Source organism: Thalassophryne amazonica, chromosome 22, assembly GCF_902500255.1.
Source record: "Thalassophryne amazonica chromosome 22, fThaAma1.1, whole genome shotgun sequence".
NCBI classification, from domain to species: domain Eukaryota; kingdom Metazoa; phylum Chordata; class Actinopteri; order Batrachoidiformes; family Batrachoididae; genus Thalassophryne; species Thalassophryne amazonica.
Window position 1 is genome coordinate 15,701,721 of NC_047124.1, and position 20,008 is coordinate 15,721,728.

Sequence of the window (20,008 nt, forward strand, 5' to 3'; positions counted from 1 at the left end):
GACATTATAGACTTTGAAATATTTCCTGTTTATTAGGATTTATTGGTTTAGGATTGTGTTGACGCCACAGGGCCTGACTCAAGGAAACACAGCACTTCGCCATGACACATTAAGTATAAGTTAAAAGGACAAGTTATGCTGAAAGCTGCGCTGTTTCTAACCTGTGTGCTCTTGACCACCGAGCATGCGGATACATTAACAGGAAAACTGGTCCTGTTCAGACCATTGTGGGTTCAGTCTTTGACACTTGAAATGTAGCAGTGTTCTTGTTTCATCTTTGGCTTTTCTGTGCACGTCTGAAGTGTGCTTGAGGTCAGATCACGAAGCATTAGTACCTTTGATGTGCTTTGTGTGCTACTGACAGGATAATTGGCGGGTTGCAATGGGATGACAGTGGCCCTCGAGGTTTAGAGTCCTGGAAAAAGAGCATCCTGTATGGGGCACTTGTTTTAAATCAGAGATAAGACTTCCTGGCTCGATGTCAACTGCGCATGCTCTTTAATGCAAACTTTACTTTTTCCCCTCAGTTTACAAAAACATTTTGAGTATTTGTCAACAAGTGGGGTAAAATGTCCCTGGGAAAAGTACTCTAAATGGCTTAATTCTCTAGTTAAGACACTCAGTAAAGCTCATTCCTCCGCCACGCCAAGGCATAACAGGCCATTCCAACTCTTCAATCTCAAATATAAACTGAGATGCATTCATGAATTTATGAGGAATCTACTGAATCCAGATCAATGACAAAGTTTGATGAGTTTTTCCTGGACTGATACCAAAGATTGTTTGAGCAATTGTTGGGGCAAACTTACAGAGCCACTGACAAACGGGCACAAGTGGAGGTGATGGTCTAGTGGTTAAGGTGTTGGGCTTGAGTCCAGTAGATCATGGGTTCAAATTCCCACCTGAGTGGAAAACCACCAAGGGCCCTTGGGCAAGGCCTTTAATCACCTATTGCTCCCGTGTGTAGTGAGCACCTTGTATGGCAGCACCCTGACATCGGGGTGAATGTGAGGCATACTTGTAAAGCGCTTTGAGTGTCTGATGCAGATGGAAAAGCGCTTTATAAATGCAGTCCATTTACCATTTACAGGGGAAACTGTCAAGCTGTTCATGTCACGGTTTGATCTTAAAACATGATTTTATGCAGCACTTCATACAGGGGTGTTGTTTTTATTCCTGTATATGTGTGTACGTATGAGTGTGTGTGTGTGTGTTGGGGGGTGGGGTTAGACCAGTGTTTTTACAAATGGGATGTTTCGAATGGTTACTTCAAAGAACTAGTTTAAAATACACTTATAGTTGCTCTAAAACAATCTGTTGTCATACCTTTCTGTTCATCACATGACCTTTGACCTTCTTGGCCTTGAGAATTACTATTTTGAGAAATTGGTTACAGATACATTGTGGTTACTATGAAACACTAATATGAAATTTTGTATGAGTGCTCTTGGTCACATGGCCGTTGACCTTTGCTGACCTTGAAAGGACAAAGTCGTATCTGTTTAACGCAGACAGTCTGGAGCCAGCATGGACGAAACAGTGTAAGTTTCTAATTGTAGGCCTATACTAAATTAGATGGAGGAAATAGAGTCAAATTGTGGATTTTCCCCAAATTCTAAGGAAAATCTGAGCTTTTACAGTGTGGAAGAATTCCCTACAGAACGGAAGCTAAACACCTGTAGCTGTACCAAAAACTGCTAAAATAATGTCATCTTTATGGAATATAGGCACACACACACAGCCATCCTCCCAGAGTTCCACTGTCATGCACCCATAAAGCTTTCTGTCTTACGGTTGTTCTGGAAGATGAACAGAAACAGAATTTTCTTGCTCCCTGACGAGGTTTTGAGATTTGTGTGAATGCACCTGCTAACACACGCTCTTTGTCCCATCATACAGGGTATCTGGCGGCGAGTTGTTTGACCGAATTGTGGAAAAAGGATTCTACACGGAGAAAGACGCCAGCACGCTCATCCGACAAGTGCTGGACGCCGTCCACTACCTGCACAAGATGGGCATTGTGCATAGAGACCTGAAGGTGTCACACTCGCACCATGAGGCAGACCTGACCTTTGACCTCTTGAATGCAGTGTAAAACTCAATGAGTTAGTTGAAATCAAACCATTTGAGGAAACCGATTGCCTTAAACCATTTGAGTTTGCCAACTTAAATAATTTTCAAAAATTTAATTGTTAAAGTTTTAGTAACATAGCAGTTTGTAGTTAATTAAACTTATGTAAATCTAGTTTGTTTTTTCCAATAAAAAAGTGATATAAATTTCTGCCAAAAAAATGCATTGTATTTTGGATACATTCTTTGGTTTACCTGTTGACAATAATCTGCTGTCTAAAAAAAAATATCTAAAAGGATTACAACAGAATGAAAAATGCTAAATGGTACCCCATGAACAGAACTTGCAGTTTATCATAATGGTATAAACTCACTTAAAATGAGTGAATGGAATGCACTGGAAATACATCACCAACACTTAAATGGCCCAAAATTTTAAATGCACTTAAAGGAACTGAGTTGTTATGACAGCAATTTATTTTTGAGTTTGTTTAATTAATGGAAATGAGTGACTGTAACATTTTTCAGAGTTTGAGTTACATTAACTTAATTATTGTATTAAAATGGAGTGTTCGGGTTAACAGTGGGGCTTCAGACTCAGAAAGCATCATTTTACATGAAAACATTTAGATTCTATCTTCTGTCCTCTGTTCTTCTCGCTCCTTCTCTGCAGCCTGAGAACCTGCTGTATTTTAATCCACAAGATGAGTCAAAGATCATGATTAGTGACTTTGGTCTTTCCAAAATGGAGGGAAGTGGCGACGTCATGTCCACCGCCTGCGGCACACCGGGATATGTGGGTGAGCTGATCGTCCTTTCACCTGTATTACTTTTTGTCAGTGAGGTCAGTAGAATCCTCGATGGTGTTCCAACTCTTTTAGATTTTGGGTTTATTTCATGGTTTGTTTGTTTTTTTTTTTTATTGGCCATTTTTGCCTTTTAATTGATGGTGCATGATGGAGACCGTGGCTTTTTAATACAAAGACACATCTCTGCAATAACCGTGCTGTTTTAATCAGCGTTGTGGTGTACCGCGCCAACCAGGTAGATGGATTTCATCTGCAAAGGTGAAGCGCTTATTAAAGTAGACCTGCATTGAAATAAATGTGGTCAGATTTCAGAAAAGAAATAGCTGATATGTATTTATAAGACCCTTGTGAATGCAGTAAAGTAAATCTGTAAGCCCAAATTTGTAATTCAGCGGAGAAATATTCGGTTAAAACTGACAAATTTGCAGCTAAAATTTAGCCCTCTGTGAAAACAGTTTGTACATCCGGATCATTTCCATGACGTCGGTGACAAGACGACGCGCTCCCGCCTTCAGTCCGATCCCGCATTGAAATTGATTTTATCTCTTAGTAATGTTACTGTTATACACATCCTGGTTTCAACATCCAAAAGTAAGCTGCAATGAATGTGAGATACAGCTCTGCTTGCTCAGATCCGGGGATCAGATCAGCGGCGGCATCGACAGCGGGCGACATTATTCCCCGACGCCTCGCTCTCACTGCCCCCGATACGCTTACCGAGTGCATGCGCTCGTTAAATGCCGCCGCTGCACCCACACCCCCGTGTCTGCTGTGCAGCCAGCACCACCTCTCTGTCTACTGAATGGAGTTGCAGCCAACTTGGCACAAGTCCAGAGACTACGCTTGCCGTTTTAATGCAGTGCGCGCGGTGACACCTGTTGCTCGCAAGGACAGACTTCTTGCTGCAAAATCCACAGCGCCACACGTCTCGGTAATCTGAGCCGCAGAGCTCCGTGGCCGCTGAGAGAAGTTTATATATTTTTAATGACTTGAATTCTTTGCGGGTCTCGCCTCCGTAGCCCGCGACGGTACACCGAAGGTGAAAGACAGTAGATTTTCAATGCGACACCACTCAATCAAACGGGCGTATGAAAAAGTCCACAAAAATAATTTTCAAGCACAAATAAAAGAAATGTGTACTCACCAAGCATACCGCAAGACTATATGAAGTTTTAAAAAAGTAGATCCTTCCGTATAAGACAAGAAAAAGGTGCAGATGCAAACTGACGTAAATCCACAAATTACAGTTGGCGCGCGCAATGCATGCTGGGAGAGGGTCTTGTCCCTGATGTCTCGGCAGCGTCCATGATGAGAGGGACAATTTGCGGAGGGCTAAATGTTAGCTGTAAATTTGTCATTTTCAAATGAAGATTTCTCCGTTGAATGACAGATCTGGGCTTGCAGATTTACTTTACTACATTCAGAAGGATCTTATGTGTAAATATAAGTCATTTTTTGGTCCAAAGATCTGACTGCATTTATTTCAATGCAGGTCTACTTTAACAATTTGCAAAATTCCAAGAAAATGAGTCCTGACTGGTCATCTTCACTGTGGGCAGCAACAACTTATCTTTGTTAGTTGGCTATGTACCACAGGCTTTTAAGGTGGCAGTAATTAAACCATTACTTAAAAAGCCATCACTTGACCCAGCTATTTTAGCTAATTATAGGCCAATCTCCAACCTTCCTTTTCTCTCAAAGATTCTTGAAAGGGTAGTTGTAAAACAGCTAACTGATCACCTGCAGAGGAATGGTCTATTTGAAGAGGTTCAGTCAGGTTTTAGAATTCATCATAGTACAGAAACAGCATTAGTGAAGGTTACAAATGATCTTCTTATGGCTTCGGACAGTGGACTTATCTCTGTGCTTGTTCTGTTGGACCTCAGTGCTGCTTTTGATACTGTTGACCATAAAATTTTATTACAGAGATTAGAGCATGTCATTGGTATTAAAGGCATTGCGCTGCGGTGGTTTGAATCATATTTGTCTAATAGATTACAGTTTGTTCATGTAAATGGGGAATCTTCTTCACAGACTAAAGTTAATTATGGAGTTCCACAAGGTTCTGTGCTAGGACCAATTTTATTCACTTTATACATGCTTCCCTTAGGCAGTATTATTAGACGGTATTGCTTAAATTTTCATTGTTACGCAGATGATACCCAGCTTTATCTATCCATGAAGCCAGAGGACACACACCAATTAGCTAAACTGCAGGATTGTCTTACAGACATAAAGACATGGATGACCTCTAATTTCCTGCTTTTAAACTCAGATAAAACTGAAGTTATTGTACTTGGCCCCACAAATCTTAGAAGCATGGTGTCTAACCAGATCTTTACTCTGGATGGCATTTCCCTGACCTCTAGTAATACTGTGAGAAATCTTGGAGTCATTTTTGATCAGGATATGTCATTCAAAGCGCATATTAAACAAATATGTAGGACTGCCTTTTTGCATTTACGCAATATCTCTAAAATCAGAAAGGTCTTGTCTCAGAGTGATGCTGAAAAACTAATTCATGCATTTATTTCCTCTAGGCTGGACTATTGTAATTCTTTATTATCAGGTTGTCCTAAAAGTTCCCTAAAAAGCCTTCAGTTAATTCAAAATGCTGCAGCTAGAGTACCGACGGGGACTAGCAGGAGAGAGCATATCTCACCCGTGTTGGCCTCTCTTCATTGGCTTCCTGTTAATTCTAGAATAGAATTTAAAATTCTTCTTCTTACTTATAAGGTTTTGAATAATCAGGTCCCATCTTATCTTAGGGACCTCGTAGTACCATATCACCCTAATAGAGCGCTTCGCTCTCAGACTGCAGGCTTACTTGTAGTTCCTAGGGTTTGTAAGAGTAGAATGGGAGGCAGAGCCTTCAGCTTTCAGGCTCCTCTCCTGTGGAACCAGCTCCCAATTCAGATCAGGGAGACAGATACCCTCTCTACTTTTAAGATTAGGCTTAAAACTTTCCTTTTCGCTAAGGCTTATAGTTAGGGCTGGATCGGGTGACCCTGGACTATCCCTTGGTTATGCTGCTTTAGACATAGACTGTGGGGGGGTTCCCATGATGCACTGTTTATTTCTCTTTTTGCTCTGTCTGCATCACTCCGCATTTAATCATTAGTGATCGATCTCTGCCCCCCTCCACAGCATGTCTTTTTCCTGGTTCTTTCCCTCAGCCCCAACCAGTCTCAGCAGAAGACTGCCCCTCCCTGAGCCTGGTTCTGCTGGAGGTTTCTTCCTGTTAAGAGGGAGTTTTTCCTTCCCACTGTTGCCAAGTGCTTGCTCACAGGGGGTCGTTTTGACCGTTGGGGTTTTTCATAATTATTGTATGGCCTTGCCTTACAGTATAAAGCGCCTTGGGGCAACTGTTTGTTGTGATTTGGCGCTATATAAAAAAAAAGTTGATTGATTGATTTTATGAGCGTTTCTAACCAAACCAACCAGACATGTATATTTGAGTTCTCTATTAATCCTAAAACCAACCTTGCGTTCAGTTTTTGAAGTCGTGAGTAACAGACACAATGAGCTCAGTGTGCAAAAATGAGTCCTGCAAAACAAGAACACGCGTACATTCACGGTGAGTCACTGCAGACCTATAAACAAACTTAAGCACTTCGATTCTGCACGTGTGCAAAGTTTATATTTTGCTCCAGACACAAGTAATATTTCTTCATATCTGACTACGGCCAAATCTATTTCTAGTTAGCCCGGCCTGTGGGAGGTGGTGTTTTGGTTTGCTCACAGTTACCAATAATTGGCTCTGTGGCTCAGTAACGAGCTCAACGAGAGGGTCAGATCAGGACAGTCTGCTTTTACAAACTTTAAAAAAAAAAAGAAGTTAAAATACAGTATTTTGATAATGTGAATTTGTAACGATAACGGCAATAAATCACCCAGAATCACTTAAATAGTTCTTAATATACACAGGCAGTTTCAGCAGGTCCAGAAGAAGCAAGAACACAGCAAAAAGCCTAGTTATGAATGAGCAATTTATCAGGTTACAGTAAGGGCCATAAGTATTTGGACAGTGATATTTATTTATTTATTTTTGTATTGTTTGTAGATTAACTGAAACAAGATGTAGTTGTAGTGTAGTTTTTCTGTAATTCAAGGGGCTTAATAAAAATATTGTATTGACCATTTAAAAATTACAGCCATTTGTATACATCCATTTGCAAAGCCCATAAGTGATTGGACAAACAAATCCTTCATGAACATCAATCAATAAAAAAAAAACACAAACAGCACGGTACTCTATTGTTAATTTGTCTGGAGTAAAGTTCTCAAAAACAGAATTTTCTTTCAAGAAAGCAGTTTATATCTAGACTTGGGTCTCCCCTGTGCCTTCTAGCAATCTGTAGCTGAAATTTTACCTTTTCTTTTTACTTAAATGCTTTTTCCCCATTGGTGTGCAGAGGCAAAATTAACACACACACAAAAAAACTGTCACTGTCCACTGACTTGACAGCTGTGCGCTTTTCAAAGTGAAATTATCACGAGACAGAGTTAAAAATTCAATAATCTGCAAGAGTTAAAATTTTTAAGTCTCAACAATGTTAATTACAACACTGTAGAGAGTATTTTAAAACAGTATGCAGGGTTCTCACCAGGATTTTTTCATAGCATAGGGGGGAACTTAGCGAGGCATAGCCACGCAACAAGCATTGCAGGTGCGAGCATTGTGGGAGGGTCCAAAAGCATCCCCTGAGAAAATTTTGAAATGAACCCTTTGAAACACTGTTTCCTGCATTTTGAGGACCACTTTGTGTTGCAAATTGGGACAATAAATAACATGTCACACGTCCTTTTAAAAAAGAGGAAAAAAAACAAACAGAAAACTCCCCTATGTTGGTTAAATCACAGCATAGGGGCCCCCTATGCTCAACTGCGCTAGTGAGAACCCTGGTATGTAATTAAAATTATTCAGGTATTTACTCTGAGAGCACTACAAAGGCATCAGGTTGGTTTTGAACCTGCAACCTTTAGGTTATGAGTCAGCAGCACTGTTGTTACACGGCCACTGAACTGTGTCACAAGAAGTCCTCAATACTGAAATGGTCAACTGGAAAATAACTCCAACACTTTCCAAGTTTAAGCACAGTTTTAAAAGCTCCATCAAGCGTTTCAGAGTTAATTTGAACACCTCATTTGTGCTGTGAATGATCATCGCCCTTAGATCATAGAATGTGTGACGCTGCAGCGAGACAAGATGAAACCTACAGGAAACCCAGGCCTGATGTCAGGTTCACACTTTGTCTCATCAGCTTGTTTTATTGCAGGTTGTTTCCACTTTTATTGCCAGTTTGTGCAAACAAAAGCGTTTGCTGGTTTATTTTTGAATGAGGTCCACTGTTTACCTCAGTTGTTTTAGAGTCTTTTTATAGGTCGGCCAAGACTGTTTTTGAGTATCTGAGAAAAATTCCCACAGTTTAACTGAACCGACGTGAGATTTTAATTTAGAAAGACGATGTCCGTTTGCAACTTTTCTCTCCTTTCACCCCCATAAAACAGCTGTAGTTTCACATTTTAAAACAAATACTGCTGCAGGTTTAATTAGGGCTCAAGCTGACAAGAAAGAAAGAAAAACACTGACAGTAACACGATCCAGATTTAAGTCCAGCCACAAAGCTACTGCAAAATAAAAGTACGGTACATGAATAAATCAATTTTACAACGAGGCATCCGGGCAGCTGCAGTACGTCATCGCCACCAGCTATAATGAAGCAGCACTTACGTCATTTTATAATGATACTAAATACAAGGATCTATTTCTGCACTGATACAATAGCATCAAATTAACATTATTAGCATGTGAGAAGTGAAGAAGTGTGCATGCGTGTGTGTGCACATTTTATGACATCTTTTATGAATGTCAAAATTTTCATCATGTGATATCTGGTATGTCAAAGGTCATACATTTAATAGATCCAGTAGAACAGAAGACTGTTTCAGCATCTCATCTAGTTTCTGAGATATGGTCAGGACGATGATCTTTAATTTGACCTTTGAACTTGACATGACCTGTACTGCAAGAAGACAGTCTGTTCAGTTTATCTAATGAAGGTCCATTGAAATTGTTCTTTGCATTTTAAAGATGTTGCCATTTCTTTCTGAAGATGCCTTCAGATTTGACCTTGATATAATCTGTTACAAGAGGAAAGTCCTTTGAATTTGCGCACCAGTGTTGACTGAAATACCACTTTGAATTTTTAAGATACTGCTATACACACATAAGGCTGTTATTTCAAAGCATGGTAATAAATAAATAAATTTCTGTCCCTCAGCTCCAGAGGTTCTTGCCCAGAAGCCGTACAGCAAGGCAGTGGACTGCTGGTCCATTGGAGTTATTGCCTACATTCTGTGAGTACCAGCCCGTTGTCATGTTGCATAACATTATACATCTGGTGGCAGTCCAGCTTTTTATAAGCAGAAATCCAACAATGGTTTTATGCTCTTTTTTTTTTCCTCTAACATTTTACATTCTGCAGTTGCAACAAGCTGCAGTAACCAAACAGAAAATTAGTATATAATAATCCATCTGTAACCCCCTGAGATGCTCCACGTGTGATCTGCAGAAAATCAAAAATTTATGTTCAAAATGTTTGCTTTAAAGTGAATAAAGTCAGGTGCAGAGAGGACGCAGCCTCCTGCTGGCAATTAGCACAGTTAGCTTTGGGATTTAGACCTTGTTAGCTTTTTGCTGCTGCTCAGGTGGAAAGATCAAATCAGGTAATCAGCCATGATAAACATCCTGGATCGCGTGTGTGTGTTCAGTCAGTGGGGTGTAAGGTGTGTTGCTGTCAAATCTTCAGTGTAACGTGGAAGCAGGAAAACAAAAACGAAGCGTCTCTTCACACCAGGTGGAACCCGCTTTCCCTCCGTCCCGCCGCTTACGATTGAATTCCCGCGGGCTTGTGCATGCCGAGTCCGATGGAGCGGAATGTGAGCCGAGTGACGGTGGAGTATTTACCCAAATGAGAAAGCGGCTAAAACAAAAAGGGAAAGGCTGTGTTTTGTCACGACAGGCGCTGTGATTGTATCAATGGAGAATGGCATGTTAATGAATTTTTTATGATCTGTCATGCGTTCAGAAGCCCCTTAATGAGCTGGATATGATTTATTTGGCTGAGCAGCATTTCGCTCATTAGGGAGAGTCTTGAGTGGAACTTTGGCTGATTTGTGCAGTCTTACTGCTGTGTTTAAAATGACCAAAAAAAAAAAAATTGATTATGTTTAAATTGCATTAAGACGTAATAAAACAAAGCTATTGGATTAAAGTGATATATTATTATTCATTTTTTCTATCTATGTATTTGTGTGGAAATACTTTGTGTTAGTCTCATGGGCCTCGATGTTTTTGAGTTTGGGAGCGGCAGCTGCACACTAATAGATGAGTAACTGAATGAATGTCAGAATGAGTCAGTGAGAATTTGGTGAAACCGTAATGGATGAACGTAGGACTTTTGCGGGAATAACTGAGTCTCGTTCTGCAGGCTGTGCGGTTACCCTCCATTCTACGACGAAAACGACTCCAAGCTGTTTGAACAGATCCTGAAAGCTGACTACGAGTTTGACACCCCGTATTGGGACGACATATCTGACTCAGGTGATCTGCTTCTTCTTCTTCCTCCTTCTCTCTCCAGCATGTGGCACATGTGGATCTTTCTGCAGCTCTTCATCACCGCCGGTGATGTCGTCTCCCTGGAATGTGTGTGTTTTTTGGGGGGGTCATCAGTCATCACCACAGCTATGCACAAAACCTGCCAGTAAAAACCAGTCGGAGGCTGCCGCCCGAAGTGTGTGTGTGTTCGTGTGCGTGCATGAGTGTGGATCCGCTGTAAGAAAAATGACATTTATGTCCCCCAAGAGCTTTGTATTTGTAACAAATAGATCAGATGTTGCTCTGAACAAATGTGCATCTGCAAAAAACAGAGTAATTATTTATTGATGGCTGTTTAAAAGAATATTTTTAATAACTTTTTTCCTGACAGGCACTGGATTTGTTCTTTAATTAGTCCCAATTAAAGCTACAACACATTAATTTTTCCAAAGGTAAAAAGGACTGCAGTGATCAGATGTGGTCCCACTCCAAATTGTGTTAAATCAACACTATCAGAGTGTTAAATTAATTCTGCCACAGCATACATGAACTCTGTATTCATATCAACTCTTCTTTCAAGTATTCCTTTAACTTTAACTAGTAATGACTTCATGACTTTCTTTGCTAATAAAATTTTAACTATTAGAGAAAAAATTACTCATAACCATCCCAAAGACATATCTTTATGTTTGGCTGCTTTCAGTGATGCCGGTATTTGGTTAGACTCTTTCTCTCTGAGTTATTTTCATTAGTTACTTCCTCCAAACCATCAACATGTCTATTAGACCCCATTCCTACCAGGCTGCTCAAGGAAGCCCTACCGTTAATTAATGCTTCGATCTTAAATATGATCAATCTATCTTTATTAGTTGGCTATGTACCACAGGCTTTTAAGGTGGCAGTAATTAAACCATTACTTAAAAAGCCATCACTTGACCCAGCTGTCTTAGCTAATTATAGGCCAATCTCCAACCTTCCTTTTCTCTCAAAAATTCTTGAAAGGGTAGTTGTAAAACAGCTAACTGATCATCTGCAGAGGAATGGTCTATTTGAAGAGTTTCAGTCAGGTTTTAGAATTCATCATAGTACAGAAACAGCATTAGTGAAGGTTACAAATGATCTTCTTATGGCCTCAGACAGTGGACTCATCTCTGTGCTTGTCCTGTTAGACCTCAGTGCTGCTTTTGATACTATTGACCATAACATTTTCTTACAGAGATTAGAGCATGCCATAGGTATTAAAGGCACTGCACTGCGGTGGTTTGAATCATATTTATCTAATACATTACAATTTGTTCATGTAAATGGGGAATCTTCTTCACAGACTAAGGTTAATTATGGAGTTCCACAAGGTTCTGAGCTAGGACCAATTTTATTCACTTTATGCATGCTTCCCTTAGGCAGTATTATTAGAAAGCATTGCTTAAATTTTCATTATTATGCAGATGATACCCAGCTTTATCTATCCATGAAGCCAGAGGACACACACCAATTAGTTAAACTGCAGGAATGTCTTACAGACAAAGACATGGATGACCTCTAATTTCCTGCTTTTAAATTCAGATAAAACTGAAGTTATTGTACTTGGCCCCACAAATCTTAGAAACATGGTGTCTAACCAGATCCTTACTCTGGATGGCATTACCCTGACCTCTAGTAATACTGTGAGAAATCTTGGTGTTATTTTTGATCAGGATATGTCCTTCAATGCGCATATTAAGCAAATATGTAGGACTGCTTTTTTACATTTGCGCAATATCTCTAAAATTAGAAAGGTCTTGTCTCAGAGTGATGCTGAAAAACTAATTCATGCATTTATTTCCTCTAGGCTGGACTATTGTAATTCATTATTATCAGGTTGTCCTAAAAGTTCCCTGAAAAACCTTCAGTTAATTCAAAATGCTGCAGCTAGAGTACTGATGGGGACTAGAAGGAGAGAGCATATCTCACCCATATTGGCCTCTCTTCATTGGCTTCCTGTTAATTCTAGAATAGAATTTAAAATTCTTCTTCTTACTTATAAGGTTTTGAATAATCAGGTCCCATCTTATCTTAGGGACCTCTTAGTACCATATCACCCCAACAGAGCGCTTCGCTCTCAGACTGCAGGCTTACTTGTAGTTCCTAGGTAGTTTTCAGGCTCCTCTCCTGTGGAACCAGCTCCCAATTCGGATCAGGGAGACAGACACCCTCTCTACTTTTAAGATTAGGCTTAAAACTTTCCTTTTTGCTAAAGCTTATAGTTGGGGCTGGATCAGGTGACCCTGAACCATCCCTTAGTTATGCTGCTATAGACTTAGACTGCTGGGGGGTTCTCATGATGCACTGAGTGTTTCTTTCTCTTTTTGCTCTGTATGCATCACTCTGCATTTAATCATTAGTGATTGATCTCTGCTCTCTTCCACAGCATGTCTTTTTCCTGATTCTCTCCCCTCAGCCCCAACCAGTCCCAGCAGAAGACTGCCCCTCCCTGAGCCTGGTTCTGCTGGAGGTTTCTTCCTGTTAAAAGGGAGTTTTTCCTTCCCACTGTCGCCAAGTGCTTGATACACAGGGGGTCGTTTTGAGCGTTGGGGTTTTTCTGTAATTATTGTATGGCTTTTGCCTTGCAATATAAAGCGCCTTGGGGCAACTGTTGTGATTTGGTGCTATATAAAAAAAATTGATTTGATTTGATTTCTTTTCCTCATAGTAACCTAGGAAATAATTACAACTTCTCACATAATCCGATTCTGTGACGGTTTTAGCTCATCTGAATAATAACCCAACGAGGCTGTTGTGATGCCATTCATTTTTTCCTAGCAACAGTTTGTGTGGAACCAGCCGAGCAGTTGTCAAGCGGTTGTGACATCACTTTGGGAGCTCAATATGGTTGTGTAGCTGCACCATTTCTGTTGTTTGACAATTCTTTGTTGTGGATTCCTTTTTTTTGTTGTTGTTGTTGTTCCAGCCAAAGCAGATGGTCACTTCACTGAGTCTGAACTGCTTGAGGTTTCTTCCTACAACCCAAAATGAACACAACAAACAGCTTCACATCATCAGTAAAACACCTTAAACCAAAGACATCAAGAAATTAAAGCTAAAACATCTTCAGAAACAATTAAGAATATAATATTTAAAACCAGTTAAAAAAACCACAGACGTAATGCTTAAAGAAGAGTAGACGGAACTTACTCATAAAATCCAGGGGTCATATTAACCATTTGTCCAAACAATCATGAAGCCTTCAAGTGGAATACGAATGGGATCATCAGTGATTTGACAGTGTCAGTCCTTTGGAAAATCCCCAATGTCCCAATTCCTCAAGTTTAAATGTATATAAGCCCAGTCTGCATGACTGTTACAAATATATACTGTCATAGTTGAGCAAATAAATAAGATTTAATTCTAGATTTAAGCATATTGAAGGAATTATATTGTCTAATCATAAAAACAAGCAAAAAAAAAGTCCATTATTCAGCTCTGAGACACAAGTAAATCTGTATTTTTAAAGCACAGGTCCTGGGAAGGCACATAAGGCTCAACAAGGTTGGCCAAATAAGAGGGTGCTTAATCAATCAAAATGTCATATATTAGCAACAAATCTTTAAAAATCTTATCTCACCTGCATGGAGCCATTAACATGAGGCTAATAGTATAATAACGTAATCAAACGTCCTGGCTCTCGTAAAATTGTTGTAGTAACATTTGGAGAATCTGAAGATCGAATCTGAATGTGCGGCAAGCCAGAAACCAAACATTACAACAAAAACATGGATCATCTCTGCATCCAGTGTGCTACACTTTGCAGATGGGTGATGATTGAGAAAACATCCACATCGAAGTAAATTATTTGGAAAAATTGCTGCATAATTTGATTTTGCAAATGTATGAATCGGTACGTAAATTGTCTGAAAAACCCATTGTGATATTTCCCAGTGTTGAAACGGCAATATGATGTTTATTTCTCACAGCCAAGGATTTCATCAGCAGTTTAATGGAAAAAGATCCAGTCAAGCGCTTCACCTGTGAACAGGCACTCAGGCATCCCTGGTGAGAAAAACACACATAAAGGCAGGTGAACAGAAGGCTAAACATCAATACATATAAACGTGGTGTTAATAGAAAATTTGTGCGTGTGTGTGTCAGGATTGCCGGGGATACGGCTCTCTGCAAGAACATCCACGAGTCAGTCAGTCGACAGATGAGAAAGAACTTCGCCAAGAGCAAGTGGAGGGTAAATTTTTGTTTATTGCTATTTATTCTTTACATGTTTTTGGTTCTGTTGCAACAGGCTACTGCGTGCATGAGTGTAAATCTGCCAGTAATTGTCCATGGTTTTAGAAAATGAATCACCCTGTAGTAAAATGGCCCACGATGTGGTTGGTAAAAGCAGGATTTTAACCTTCATCGTGCACTCTGTTCTCTCAGCTGTTGCCACAGAAACGAGGATTCTCTAAAAGTACTCGGGCAGTAAAATCTGCTTTAGGACCGGGTGATGACAATAAATCTATCTTGTGCATTGTTTGGGCCTCAGATGTTTTTAATGGAATGTAAACTGCGGCAGACGACCATATCGTTGTAGTTTCCCGCTATCGCTCGGTCATTGAAAGCAGATTCTCTGCTGTTCTCTCTAACTTCAAAGTTGGGTTGAAAATGGCCTTTTTAGTATTTCATTGTTATAACAAACACTTTTCCAGTATTTCTTATCATAAAATCCAAATCTCTCTAATTTATGGAAACCGTATGGGGACCTCATGCTGCACCGGGAGCTGCAAATTAAAACTGGCTAGAGACGCACAAATCGCACTTGTATGATTTAAGAAATAAATCGAGGTAGAATGGCACTCATTAGAGTGTACGGTGCCTTAGTCTTGTAATGTTCATAGCTGTAGTGCACATAATTGCATCTCGCTAAACGTATTTACCTGGGACTACATTGTGGTGGCACCAGGATAACTATGTGTGCAAGAATCTGTGCAAGAAAAAGCCCAAAGTACACACAGTGTTTTATGAAAATCATTTTTTTCTTTTTCTGTCTTTTTTTTTTTGTGGATTTACCCCAAAATGTACATAATATAAGAGTTTCGGGCAAAGGTTAAACCAAACCTCACCGTGTTCTTATAAAAGTGAGTCATTATTTTTTAAGTAATCCTGCCATCAAACAACCAACAAACAGATGCAGGGGACGACACGACCTTGAAATAAATGCTGTCCTGAACTGAGAGTTCTTTGGTTTTGTCTGCTGTCGTTTATAATGTCATGTTGCCTCTTTTCAGCAAGCGTTCAATGCCACTGCGGTTGTTCGACACATGAGGCGGCTCCAGCTTGGGAGCAGCATGGCGAGCAGCACAGACCCCTCCAACCCACACAAAAGACCGAACCAAACACAAAAAGTGGCACCAAACCAGAACCAGGCGGTCCAGGGCCAGCCAGGTCAGAGCCAAAACATGGGACAGGAGGGGCAAAGCCAGAACGCAAATTCAGCCCCCAGCAAAACCTCTTCCATAGATGGCACCGTTGTAGCTCCACGCAAAGAATGTGAGTACCAGTCGGTCCCATCTGTGGTTCCGCAAAGATAAGAGGAGCTATTAGAAGGCAGAAAAAAAAAAACACTCTTTCAGCATGCAATGTTAAAACAACTGGTTCTAAACCTAATGGCCCCTTCCTCTCAGGTGTTACAGGACCGGCCACGCCCTGCAGTTTGGCTTCTGCAGCGTCTTCTACTACCACGGGGGCAGAGCTAAGCAGGCCACACCCCTCAGCGGTTCCCGCTCCAGTGCTCACAGAGACCAAGTGACGCCAGGTCCCACGGGGAACCAGCTGGGAGGCCACAGCGCTGTGAGCTAAAGAGGCAGAAAACAAATAAATAAATAAGAGACAGAGGACAACAGCAGAGGAAGAAGATCGACATCTTCCTCGCCCCTCCTAGACTTCACCGCACTTCCTCTTTGGCAACCCTCCAACCTCCCCAACCAGTTCCCTGCCCTGCTCCTGGGAGCAGAGGACTGTACTGCCACCCATTCAAACCGCGCTGCGCCATACGGTACACCCGCCAAAACGGCACAAAGGGTCCCCGCTGATCTGCGTCATGCCGGTTGTTACTGGCTGCACAGCGGCGACTGCTCGGCGCTCGAGCAGGCAGGTTGACCGTGTGGCCGCTGGCATCATTACTGTTTTCACTGTCAGTCATCATCAACTTCCCTCTTGAATCTGGTCTTTCCTGCACACATATATTTAGCTCTTTTTTCCTACTTAGATTTGACTGTTGACAACTGAATTGTTTTATTTATTAATTTTTTTATTGTTGCTGTTGTCATTTTAAAGGTGGTACGTGTAACTTCTACAAATAAGCGCGTCACTGGCGTTACAATGAGAGCTCTACGTGGGTGTCGATACTGCAAGCAAAAGGTCAGCATGGTTGATAAATTAAGCCCCACCAGATTGTGCTATTGATTCTCTAAATTTTAACGCTACTTCTACTATTTTTACTCTGAAAATGTCTGCAAAGGTGTGCATCACTTTTACTCCTGATCTGACATTTTGCTTGTTTACATTGGCTAGGCTAAAGTTGTAAACTGACGCGGGCGATGATGAATGCTACACATAGCACCTTTAAGAGGTCTTCTATGTCCGTATGGGCTTATGTGTTTTTGCTTTAAGATGTGCTTTAATAAAAGTACCCATATGACTGTTGACATTTGGGAATACGAGTCAACGCTTGATCTATTTTGCACAGGAAGGGTCGGGAATGATTTCAGACGCAGAGAGCCACAAGGTGAAGCCTCAGTATACTTCGAAAGGTTTTGGCACAAAAACATATCTTGCATACGTGCAAAGCAAGAGCTACCAATATCTAGACCTGGGTTCGAGTCCCGGTTATGCTGTATATTTCTTTGGAGAAGACATTTCACTTATATTGTCCTAATCCACCCAGCTGTAAACTGGTACTGGCTTTGGCTGGGGAAGTAACCTCCATTGGATTGGTGTCCTATCTAGGGGCAGTTGAACATGGAATCCGGGAATACGCACCGACACCAGTGAGCCTCAGGATCTATAAAGGACTTACTACTTCTTTGCCATTTTTGATCCCTCCCACTGGCCTTCAATAGACTTTTTTTTTTTTTTTTTAGAGTTCATGAACTGCTTCTTTTGTGACGAGAGGAAAAACATTGCTAGCGTATATCCACTAATACAAGCGAAACATCAAGATGGTTAAGGCAAGAGTTTCCAGGTTTTTCACAGGATATCCAAGTTATAAAACAGAGGACTGTCACTAACAAAACTAGCTCCTTTGTTAACCATCATCACTGCATCTCTTTGCTTGGGTTTTGTTGAGTGTCGTTGCTAGCAAAGACAATTCTGGCCATTCTGCACCTTGTAGTTGCATGAAAAGATAAAAAAAAGTACTTGTGCACATCGTCTTCTTTTATCTGAAAGTGGGGAGAATACGTATTTTCCGGACTATGTGTCACACTGGAGTATTAGTCGCATCTGTCCAAAAATGCTTTGTAAAAAGAAAAAAAAACATATGCAAGCTGAATTTATTTTTTTAAATGTGGTGCTGCTGCTTCATGCAAAAAGAATTTAACAGGCACATCATTTATTTATTTATAATGCAAACACTGTGTTATTGAGCAGAAGCGCACAGACTAAATAATCCTCTTGTAGTACAAGGTACAACAAACTCGAATAAACTACTTATTGTCACCACTAATGATGAAAACATCAAGAAGCTAAAGGAGTGCAACATTACCTCACTAAGTGTAAATAAAATTTTAACTGATTATAGATATTTAAAACATTATAGTTAGCCTTACATTAGCATAGCTATTCTCCATGTTGTCCTGAGGCTGTCCCAAAAAGTGAAAACAAAGGGATTGTTGTGTAATATGAACATTGTTCCCTCTCTTTATTCAAGAGTGTGGTGTTTCAGAGTGAGAGCATGATTTATTAATTTCACAGATTCTCTTTATAGGAGCAGCTTGTCATGCCTGTAGACGGTACCATCTTATGGTTCTATGAAATTGTTTTTTTTTGTTTGTTTGTTTGTTTGTTTTCTTTTTTTTTGGAGGGGGAGGGGGGTTGGACACAGAAGTTGCTTTGAAATATAAGTCATAGGACCATCCAAACAAGTTTTTAAAAAGCACAATCTATAGTCCGGAAAATACGGTAAGGACTGCAGATTAAGGTTGGAAAAGCCTCCATGTATTTATGTTCTTGTCGGCCCACACAAAGTAGTGGAATGATATACCCTGTCCTCAGGGAAAGGGTTGTATTATGTAAAGATGCTGACAGAGAAGCATTTGCATCGTGATACATGTTCTGTTGTTGTTTTATGAAGACCTGAAGACGTATTGTGAATAATGGCTAAATGGTGCAAGTGGTGGGGCTAGCAAGATGTTTGCAAAGGCTTTGGCCTCTATTTGATGGTCGAAAAGAAGCACTCCACTACTGACTTATGTCTTTTGAAGTATACTGAGACCTTAAGCTATCCACCACAAAGTAAACATCATAGCACTTTATAGAACTTTTGGCGTTGATGTTAGAGTGGAGCATTGTCCAACTCCCTTGTCTGAAAGAGTGATTAGTTTTTGTCTTACTTTATAAGAATTTTATAACAATCATCTCTTAAGGGACACGTATAGGTTGCTATCAAACATGAAGCAGTTTCAGGATAAAACAGGAAAGAGCAGAGGGACAGAAGTAGCGACGAAACTGTCTCCAGTTAAGAATGTTATGGACTGCAGCTTTCTCATTTCATTGTTTTATGTTTTTCAAATCCCAGACTAAGGAGCCACTAAGCATGGTAACACAATTACAAGGTGGCTTGACACAAGACTACCTGTTAGAAACCTTCTTTGAGGTACTTCGCTACCTACTACTATAAAAGGATACTCCTTTATAATTGTCCAAGCACAAAACAGTGCCCCCAAATTCTACCCCATGGCATTATTGCTTTGACCCAAACAAACCATCGGTGTATAAAATGGGATTTGGGGGCACTGTGCAGAATTTGGAGTAATTCTAAAGTCGTGTCCATTTATAGGGCCATATTTGGTGTCTGTGGAGGCACTGACCAAGATAGTGAAGTTGTTGCCCACCACTGTTCTTCTCTTAATGAAGCCATGATCTCACCTTGCGTTGCTGAGCTGCACCCAGTTCTGAATCGCTCAGGGAAAACTGCAGCTGCACTGTGTGCAGGTGAATACTGGTTTTGGATTTTCTGTAAATGTTGAGGTCCAGATGTTGCGGCGTCACAGTTAATGGTCTATGGTTCCACATGTTAGCCGTGTCCTTATTGCAGTGTTGAGTTCTGCAACCAAATTCTACCTAGCTTCGGGTGACGTGGTAGGTAGATGTTCTAATGTGGTAGACTGATGTTTTAATTGTCAAAACTGGATTCGGACACGAACCTCTTCTGACTCGGACATGAATTTAGAACTAGTTTCGGTGGTGCCAGAGGTTTTATTGGCCTTTGAGGCGTAACTCGGAAAAAACTACGATGTCAGGTGCTCACTCACACATATCAGATTGTCATATCTTTCTTAGA

General features: G+C 40.5%; 1 protein-coding gene across 2 annotated transcripts in view; it reads left to right on the forward strand.

Moving 5' to 3' along the window:
* The window catches only part of camk1da (calcium/calmodulin-dependent protein kinase 1Da), an 85,224-nt gene extending 68,796 nt beyond the window's left edge, over nucleotides 1–16,428 (forward strand). For both annotated transcript variants that reach the window (XM_034163414.1, XM_034163415.1), the window contains 8 exons: nucleotides 1,900–2,038; nucleotides 2,744–2,870; nucleotides 9,164–9,239; nucleotides 10,373–10,485; nucleotides 14,430–14,508; nucleotides 14,605–14,692; nucleotides 15,735–15,996; nucleotides 16,131–16,428. In XM_034163414.1, the coding sequence (XP_034019305.1) occupies nucleotides 1,900–2,038; nucleotides 2,744–2,870; nucleotides 9,164–9,239; nucleotides 10,373–10,485; nucleotides 14,430–14,508; nucleotides 14,605–14,692; nucleotides 15,735–15,996; nucleotides 16,131–16,255 (1,009 nt within the window). In that variant the 3' untranslated portion in view covers nucleotides 16,256–16,428. The remainder of the gene's footprint in view (nucleotides 1–1,899; nucleotides 2,039–2,743; nucleotides 2,871–9,163; nucleotides 9,240–10,372; nucleotides 10,486–14,429; nucleotides 14,509–14,604; nucleotides 14,693–15,734; nucleotides 15,997–16,130) is intronic.
* Nucleotides 16,429–20,008: the final 3,580 nt, after the last annotated feature.